The 10,071-nt window shown below is 44.2% G+C and overlaps 1 protein-coding gene across 1 annotated transcript in view; it reads left to right on the top strand.

The window, feature by feature from the left end:
• Positions 1-8,046, top strand: part of LOC140369236 (poly(ADP-ribose) glycohydrolase-like) — a 44,757-nt gene extending 36,711 nt beyond the window's left edge. Inside the window, exons 16-17 of the mRNA XM_072456511.1 lie at positions 3,001-3,129; positions 7,137-8,046. Coding sequence (XP_072312612.1) covers positions 3,001-3,129; positions 7,137-7,279 — 272 coding nt within the window. The 3' untranslated portion in view covers positions 7,280-8,046. The remainder of the gene's footprint in view (positions 1-3,000; positions 3,130-7,136) is intronic.
• Positions 8,047-10,071: the final 2,025 nt, after the last annotated feature.

The following is a 10,071-nucleotide window of genomic DNA, read 5'->3' on the forward strand; positions in this document are numbered from 1 at the left end:
CTAACAACGTAGCCGTGTTAGCATCATAGCAGTTCAAATGGCTGCTGCAATTGGCCCAAACTAAAGCTAAAAATGTAACTTAAACTGACCTTTTTAGCGCTGTAATATCAATCTAGCTTATGAGATTTATCGTTTAGATTCTCAAACTTTTTCACGCCATGTAGCACCTAAGGTAATATTTGGCGTTCCGAGTACCACTGGATCTAAACCAGGACGTTATCATCTTCTGTAGAACAAACCGCACGATCTCGTCGAAGGTAGCGCCAGGTCGACGCCACAAACATCCTTCACGTCGCTTTTTTTTATCGGACATTTTAACCCATCCGCCGAAAAACGCCGCGCGGCGAAGAAGACGGAGCACCCTTGACCCAACCGCCGCCGCTCCATTCATCTCCGGGCGGCGCGGACATTTACTTAAGCCGCTCCGGGCGCCTCCCCTCCCATTGATAAGGCGCCAAAGTGGACGCGCGTTTCATTAGCGGCGGGATCGATGGCGGCCGGAGTCCCATCGGTCTAGGAGGGGAAGTGCCCACGCCCGCTTTATCGTCCGGCGCTTTACGGCGGCACGCACCTGAGCGGCGCTGACGGCTCAGAGTAATGGGAAAGATCGGGCCAATTATCGGATGCGACGTGGGAAAATGGCGTCGGGGCGAAGCGAGAGCAGGATTTCGGTGCAAAGTCGAGGTTTGGAAATATGATAAAGTCTGGAGTCTACTACGGCCCCGTCATGTCTAATACTTACGCTTTCTAAACCAGACAAACTACGCCAGAAGGAAAAGGTGTAGCACAATATGTTATGTGATGAAACTAAAACAGGGAAAGGACAGGTCTATAGCAGGACTGAAACAAGACTAAAACAAGACTAAATTATGACTAAAACAAGACTAAATTATGACTAAAATAAGACTAAATTACAACTGAAACAAGGAACCAAAAAAGGGAAAGGACGGGTCTATAGCAGGACTGAAACGAGACTAAAACAAGACTAAATTATGACTAAAACAAGACTAAATTATGACTAAAACAAAACTAAATCACAACTAAAACGAGACTAAAACAGGACTAAAAATAGACTAAAAGAGGACTAAAGCGGGACTAAAACAAGACTAAATTATGACAAAAACAGACAAAAAACTACTAAAAAACAGGACTAAAAACCGGAATAAAACCGGAATAAAACCGGAATAAAACCGGACTTAAACCGGACTTAAACCGGACTTAAACCGGACTTAAACCGGACTTAAACCGGACTCAAACCGGACTCAAACCGGACTCGGACTTAAACCGGACTTATACCGGTTTGACCGCAGAATGAGTCCGGCGACGGTTTACAAACTTAAAAACCTTTATCTTTTCTCATCTGTGACGTAACAAGCTGGGAAAATTGAAACGGAGTGATTTCTGAGGCGAAAGACGACATCGTGAACAGTATGAACGAAACAACCGCGAATGAAGCTGGATACAACTCTGGGTATGTTTTTGACAAGGGAACGACGTTAAAAGCTCAAAAAAGTCAGTTTAAAGTGAATAAAAACGTAAATAATCATTGTGAAGATTGATTTTAAAAGAGAAGTTGTGGTTTTGAGCCTGAATTTGAACGCTGTTTGTCACCATTTGAAAACATATTACGCTAAATGGAGTTTCATGAGCTTTTAATCTTACAAATTTAGCTTGATTCCGGCGTGTTTGAGTATTCCTGTATTGTCCAGTTTGTGGTCACGCGGCCACTTTACAAAAATGTAAAAACCGTAAATCCGCTGCTTGTTGCGGTGAAACGCCACTATGTCTCTGTGTTTTATCGTTGTCTGTTGTTTTTAATCGCGCTTCACGACTAAAATTGGACTTGGATTGGAGCGTGTCGCCTTTCGTTCAGAGCAACAGGCTAATCTAATGCACTGTCAATGACCCAGTGACCATTACATTATATTAATTATCCTCGTCTATAGGAGCCGCCACCCACTGTCTGTCTAATGACACGTCCCAGAAAGAGTAATTTCCACCGTGCGAACCGCGAAATCAATCAACTCGCATGTAAAAACTCACTAAACAACTGGTCCGGATGCGCCCATTGGGCCCGTTCCGAAAGGCGCCGCCGCGTTATCGCCGGTAAACGTAGCCCGCACGTATTAGCCGCTTGTATTTAAAGAGCGTTTAAATATTAATACGTCTCCCGGGGAGCTCCTGGCCTCTCTTTGAATTACGGCGAGCGAGACGAAGATCTATTACGTTGGCGTGTCGCCGTTGGTCACCGGGTTCTGCTGAGGTCGGCTGTACAGAACACCGGCCGAGAGTACGAACGCGCAAATTCTACGCGACAACTCACAAACTTTTAACTTTTGCTGATGCTTCAGTCGTTGTTGTTGTCGTTGTTGTCGTCGTCGTTGCCGTGGTTCCACCTTTGGGAAGTCAAAAGCATGCGGTTTGGGGTTCGGACACACATTTTTTGAGCTTTTAGCCGCCATTCCCTCATCAGAAGCGCACCCGGAGTCGCGTTCGGCGCCGTTAGCACTCCGGTTTACGAGCTCGTCTTCTCTGAGCCTCTCAAAAACACTAACACGCTTTACGATTTTGCAGATTTGTGACGTCAACGATGGAGATCTGGAGGTCGCCCGTGCCGTTTCGATGCCCATAAACGGTCACTAAACACGTTCTGAGCGATCGTTTTTGTCAATTTCTCCCGTGGTAGTTCCCTCTGCCGCCAGTAGTTGGAGTGCTAACACGGGGAACGCCTGACTGAGAGAAAGTCGTGTGGGGTTTTCAGTACATACGTTATTTTACGTTCTGAAAAAATGTGCGCTAAAGTAAAGGTGCAGGAGAAGGTTTAACTGCCACGAATAACACAAATAATACATATTGTGTCCTTTAATTAACCGGAATATTCCACCAGGAGTATCATGCCAAACTCTGGTGTATTTGGACGTTAGCCACATCTGTCTCGTGTGACGCGCCTTGGACTTGTTGTTGTTGTTGTTGTTGATTTTGCTGTGTGTTTGTGCTCAGCTCTGCTCCAGATGTGCGCCGCTGCAGAGGCGGGCCGAGACGTGGCCTACTTCACCTTCGGAGACTCGCAGCTCATGTCAGACGTGCACAAAGTCCACGGCTTCCTCTGTCGCCAACGGGCCACCGTCGGTAAGGACTGAAGCGGGACTGAAGCGGGACTGAAGCAGGACTGAACCGGGACTGATCCGGGACTGAACCGGGACTGATCCGGGACTGAACCGTGACTGAAGCGGGACTGAACCGGGACTGAAACGGGACTGAAGAGGGACTGAACCTGGACTGAAGAGGGACTGAACCTGGACTGAAGAGGGACTGAACCTGGACTGAAGCGGGACTGAAGAGGGACTGAACCTGGACTGAAGCGGGACTGAACCGGGACTGAACCTGGACTGAAGAGGGACTGAAGAGGGACTGAACCTGGACTGAAGCGGGACTGAACCTGGACTGAAGCGGGACTGAAGAGGGACTGAAGAGGGACTGAACCGGGACTGAACCTGGACTGAAGAGGGACTGAACCTGGACTGAAGCGGGACTAAAGAGGGACTGAAGAGGGACTGAACCGGGACTGAACCTGGACTGAAGAGGGACTGAACCTGGACTGAAGAGGGACTGAACCTGGACTGAAGCGGGACTGAACCGTGACTGAAGCGGGACTGAAGAGGGACTGAACCTGGACTGAAGAGGGACTGAACCTGGACTGAAGCGGGACTGAACCTGGACTGAAGCGGGACTGAACCGTGACTGAAGCGGGACTGAAGAGGGACTGAACCTGGACTGAAGAGGGACTGAACCTGGACTGAAGCGGGACTGAAGCCGGACTGAAGCCGGACTGAAACCGGACTGAAACTGGACTGAAGCGGGACTGAAGCCGGATTAGGCGACTAAAACAGGAAAAGGACAAGTCTATAGCAGGACTGAAATGAGACTAAATCACAACAGTAACGAGACTAAAAATTATCACTAAAACAAGACTAAAACGATACTAAAAACAAGACTGAAATAAAACTAAATGACAACAAAAACAAGACTAAAACGGGACTAAATTATGACTAAAGCAGGAATAAAACACAAGTAAATAACGCCTGAAACAAGACTGAAACTGGGCTTGAACCGGACTTAAACCGGACTTAAAACCGGACTTAAAACCGGACTGAAACCGGACTTTAACTGGACTTAAAACCGGACTTAAAACCAACTTGAAACCGGACTGAAACCGGACTGAAACAGGACTTAAACCGCACTTAAACCGCAGTTAAACCGGACTTAAACCGGACTTAAACCGGACTTAAACCGGACCTAAACCGGACCTAAACCGGACTAAAACAGGACTTAAACAGGACTTAAACAGGACTTGAACAGGACTTGAACAGGACTTAAACAGGACTTAAACAGGACTTGAACAGGACTTAAACAGGACTTAAACCGGACTAAAACAGGACTAAAACAGGACTTGAACAGGACTTAAACCGGACTTAAACCGGACTAAAACAGCAGGGTCTATAGCAGGAATAAACCAGGGTTAGACAGGAGTCAAGTGAAAGTCAGAAAGACAAACGATTACCAAAAATATTTAGAATCCAGTTTATTTATTTCATACAAACTCCAAAAATAGTTAACGGTGCAAATCAAAGTCAGACCACGCGTGACCGTTTCTAGATCAACGTTTCCTCTCGATAATCGCGGCGCCCGTGTGATACTGTGACATCCCTGGAGCCGAATGATGTAAGAGCCGCTCAGGCCCAGGCGACATCTAAAACCGGGTCAGGTAAAGCGCTCGTGCTACGATGGAGTGTGACGGAGCGTGAGACCTCGGGCACCGCGGGGCCACGAACGCCGCTGAGGTGAAGGGTTAATGAGGTGAAACCACTGGAAACGGCACGATCAAAGCCATGCCGTGCCATCCCGGGCGTTCTCCCCTGAACTCGCTGGAAATCGTGTCAAAACCCCGAGTATCCTTCAGGCAAAACGGGCCGTACGTTGTGTGTTGAGCTTCGTTTACGCTTACGATGATTCCTGTTCAGTAAGTCCTCTCTGTCTGAGCCTCAAAAAACACTTTTCCTCATTTGTGACTCGTTCTGAGCGTCTCTGACTCAAATCACCTTCGTTTCAACCTCATCCTTTTGTGTATTTCCCTGTAGTCATTCCCTCTGCTGCCACTAGATGGAGCGCAAACACACATCCTCACGAGGGAACGCCCGACCGAGTAAAAGTCGTGTGTGCTTTTCAGTAGATACATTATTATATTATACATTTCTCACTCAAATCACGTTCTTTACAACTGCGTGTTTACGTCGGCGTGTCAAGGCAAGCTAGCTTTTGCTTAAGAGCGCTTTGTCGTTCCCCCCGCTGCCACTAGATGGAGCGCAAATACACATCCTCACGAGAGAACGCCCGACCGAGAGAAAGTCGTGTGTGCTTTTCAGTCAATACAGTATTATATTATACATTTCAAATCACATTAATTACGACCACATGCTTTTGTTTATTTCCCCGTAGTCATTCCCTCTGCTGCCTCTAGATGGAGCGCAAACACACATCCTCATGAGGGAACGCCCGACCGAGAGAAAGTCATGTGTGCTTTTCTGTAAATACATTATTATATTATACATTTCAAATCACGTTCATTACAACTGTGTGTTTACTTCGGCTTGTCGGGGCAAGCTAGCTTCTTTGTCATTCCCCCTGCTGCCAGTAGTAGTAGAGTAACGTGGAATGCCAAATAAAAGGTCACAAACAATAAAACCAATGAGAAATACACCGCCTGTTCAAGAAAAAACAACAGTCACACTTTCTAATGCTTTGTTTAGAGCTGTGGCTTGGATGTTTTCTCTGCCCGCCATAACCACAGGATTCGTCTAATGTATAATAGTATAATGTGTCCTTTAAATGCTTTATTAGACCTGTGTTGGTATTAAAGGACAACTATTATGCATCATTTGTATCGTTATCAGCCTTGAAACATGCTCTGGAGTACCTTTAGTTTGGCATCTCATGTTTCAGAACTTCAAAAGGGAAGAGGGAATTACACAGGTTAATAATAAACAACATAACATAATAAACATCCTCGGGGATGCTACGAAGCCACGCCATCGTCATGATCGTGATTAGACGGGAGAAATGCTCAGAACGGAGTGTTTCTGAGGCTCGGAGGGAGAGGACTTTCTGTGAATGAAGCTGAATGTGCTCCAGCTGAGTTTGTGACGAGGGACAGTGTGAGAACAGGGTCAAAAGAGAGAGGAAAAAAAGTATATTTTGCATAATATGTGTCCTTTAAGGTCACGTCTAACTCTCTCCTTTCTACCCTTCCTTATATCCCTCCCCCCTCTCTCCCCTTCCCTCTCCATCCAACCTTCCTTTCCTTTCTTTCACTCCCTTCCACCTTCTTTCTTTCAATCTTTTTCTCCCTTTCCATTTCCCCCTCTCTCCCTTCAATCCTCCTTTTTTCTCTCTCACCTTCGCCCTTTCCATCCTTTTCTCCCTCTCCTTTCTCTCCCTTTCTTCTCCTTCCGTCTTTGTCTATCCTCTTCCACCCTTTCTCTTGTTATCCCTCTTTATCACCATCTCTTTATTGCTCCTTCTTTCTTATCTTATCCATTGTTCCCTCTCTGTCCATCTCTGACCGCGGTCTCTTTCACTCTTCCTCCCCCGCTCTCTTTTCCTCCATCATCTCTCCCCTTCTTCTTCTTCCCTCCATCATCCCTCCTTCCCTCTCTCCTCCCCCTCTCTCCCATCATCCCTCCTTCCCTCTCTCCTCCCTCTCTCCCTCCATCATCCCTCCTTCCCTCTCTCCTCCCCCTCTCTCTATCATCCCTCCTTCCCTCGCTCCTCCTCCCCCTCCCTCTATCATCCCTCCTTCCCTCTCTCCTCCATCATCCCTCCTTCCCTCTCTCCTCCCTCTCTCCCTCCATCATCCCTCCTTCCCTCGCTCCTCCTCCCCCTCCCTCTATCATCCCTCCTTCCCTCTCTCCTCCATCATCCCTCCTTCCCTCTCTCCTCCCTCTCTCCCTCCATCATCCCTCCTTCCCTCTCTCCTCCATCATCCCTCCTTCCCTCTCTCCTCCCTCTCTCCCTCCATCATCCCTCCTTCCCTCTCCTCCATCATCCCTCCTTCCCTCTCTCCTCCCTCTCTTCCTCAGGTGAGGTCTACTCTCTTCTGGAACAGTACTACGTGGCCCACGTGCAGCGCTGCCCCGGGCGACGCCCTGAACTCGCCCTTTACCCGTTCATTTACAGAACCCTGCGCTCGCCCGGCTCCGCCCCTCGCGCCGCCAAACTGTAAGACTCTTTAAAAAACCATCACTCGTCACGAAACCGAGGCAAAGGTTACGTGGAGCGTGACGCGATTCCACCGGAGAACACAAAATATGACGTAAAAACCACCCGGATGGATACATGTTAATTTGTTTATTTTAAAGTGTTGATTTTTAACTGTGAAGCGATTAATCGGAATAATCGTGACTAATCGGACATTAAAACGATCGCTGGCTACTTTAATAGTCGTTTTTTTGAGTATTCGGACTCTAAAACACGCGCCAAAAGACGGTTTATAACAGAGACGGCATCGTTATTAAAACAAATTGCCAAAATAATACACTTTATTCTGAAATATTATCCGTCAAGAAGCTTTTTCTTATCAAAAATGTGTTAAAAATCATCTTAATGATCGTTTCCCTGGTCGACTACTGAAATAATCGTTAGTTACGGCCTCAAATTGGACGAATACTAAAAGAAAGGCTCCTCCCAGAATCATTTTTTTGTTTTTATTCAGATGTATTGCATACTTTTACAGCCTTTTGTGAAGCTCGAATACAATTTTGAGGCTGGAAATTATTGTCCTTTCGATCCTTTATCAAGGAAAAGCAAACAAACTTTCAAAATCGTCTCTTAATTTCCGGATCGTAAAGACTCCTTCGTTGAAAATGCGTCACGGTTGACTTGGCTCCGCCTCCATCCGTCGGAATATCGAACGTTCCGATGAAGAAGTTCCTCGTCCTGCGGATCAAACTTTTGCCTCTAGATTTCATATTAATCGGTTCATATTTTGTTACTCGGTGATTTCAAAGAATAAAATTTGAATAATTAAACCCTGGGTCATTTTTGTAACTTTGTATTCAAGACCGTGAGTCGCGATTGTCGTTTTAAACCGCGCGATGAATGTGACGAGTTTGTGGAGCCGATCGCAGACAAACAAACAACGGTAAGTTTCAACATTTGTGTTTTTTTATCTCAGTTTGCGCTCTCAACATATGATATTTCGAAAGATTAGGCCTTAAAGTAGCTCCGAAACACACCAAACGTTACAATGTTGACCTGAACAATATTTGGACAGATTTGACTATATTTTACTTAAGGATATGTTTATATCTAATTCCAAGCCTGATTTATTAAAGTTTTAAACCAAAAAAATTAAGCAAATTTTGAATTTTTACAAGAAATTTCTGTCAAATTTAGTTTCCTTAAATACTAAACACAAAATACAAAATCCTCTCTGTACATTTAGTTTTATATCTAATGTGTCAAGAAAATGATGCAAAAAAAATTCTGTCCATTTTTTCAGATTTGTGCAGTTTTGGCCGTTTTTAGGATTAGTTTATCTAATTCTAAGCCTGATTTATTGAAGTTTTAAACAAATTTTGAAGGGTTAGTTTCTGTCTAGTTTCCTTAAATACTGTATTTTCCGGACTATAAGCCAAAAAATGCATAATAGGGAAGAAAAAACATATATAAGTATGAAATGCAGTTGCAATCGTAAAAATAACAATATCATATTTAAGTTGCTCCGGAGTATAAGTATATAAGTGTAAATGTAAGTATAAGTCGCACCCCGGCCAAAACTATGAAAACCTATTGTCCGGAAAATACGGTACAAAATACTAATGTGTCAACAAAATGATGCAAACATTTTTAACCTTTTCTGTCAATTTTTCATATTTAAATGTCACAAATATTTGCAGTTTTGGCCGTTTTTACACATTAAACGCCTTATTTCTCTACAAAAACACAACGCAAGAAAAAAAACTTGGAATGCGTTTTCTTCGCACATTTATGTGAGTTAACGACACCGCGAGTTTCAAATTGATTTCTCCAAATTTAAGTTTTTTCCGTATTCCCCCCGAGCGGTGTCAATTATCTGTAAAATCCGCGCTCTCGCCGTTTATTTACGGGCGAAATACGGCGTCGCATTCTTAAAGGTTGCCGTCCGTCTGCAGTTTGTCATGTTTTTACAGCGGGTTTAACGAAGTAGCTGTCGGAAAGCGCCGCGTTGGAAAGAAGGAGGATGATGAGGAGACGTGACGGATTCAAAGAGGAAGGTGCGTCACTTATTAATGTTTTCAATCACATTTCGTAAATAGATTTTTGTTCCCAAAGTGGTTGGAGTTGGAACGACTTGAGATGCTAAGTTTAGGGCTGAGCAAAACCGGTACAGATTGCGATATGGCTCTTATTCACTGCAATATCGATATAATTGTGTTACGTTAAGGGAAATGTGTTCATGCCTCAAGATATTAACCAAAATAGAACCTTAACAGAGACTTAATTAAGGCTAATTTGGACTGAATGTGTTAAATTATGTAATTTTATATATTTTTTCATTATAAAAACTGTGGATTTCAGTTGTATTGTATTTAGTGTTTGATTATTGCGTTGGTTAAAATCATTATACTTTATTGTTCAGCCAGAAAAGGTGCATTAAGTATGGAAATAAATATGTTTAATGCCACGCTTGGAACATTCCAGTTACTATTACTACTAAAAACAAGATACCGTATTTTCAGAACTATAAGTCGTACCTTTTTTCATAGTTTTGGCCTGGGTGCGACTTATGCTTATATTTATACTTATATACATATACTAATACTCCGGAGCGACTTATATATGATATTTTGTTATTTTCACACTCCAGTGCGACTTGTTTTTTCTTCTCTATTATGTATTTTTTGGCTGGTGCGACTTATACTCCAGTGCAACTTATAGTCCGGAAAATACGGTAAATATAAATTAGAGCTGCAATTGTAACTGTATTTAGATCGTTATCCGGCGTAAACTACTAATGCGCACGCGAAAAGACAT

This window comes from Eucyclogobius newberryi, unplaced genomic scaffold (genome assembly GCF_026437365.1).
Source record: "Eucyclogobius newberryi isolate DKJ021-1_F unplaced genomic scaffold, fEucNew1.0.hap1 SCAF_20, whole genome shotgun sequence".
Classification (NCBI taxonomy): Eukaryota; Metazoa; Chordata; class Actinopteri; order Gobiiformes; family Gobiidae; genus Eucyclogobius; species Eucyclogobius newberryi.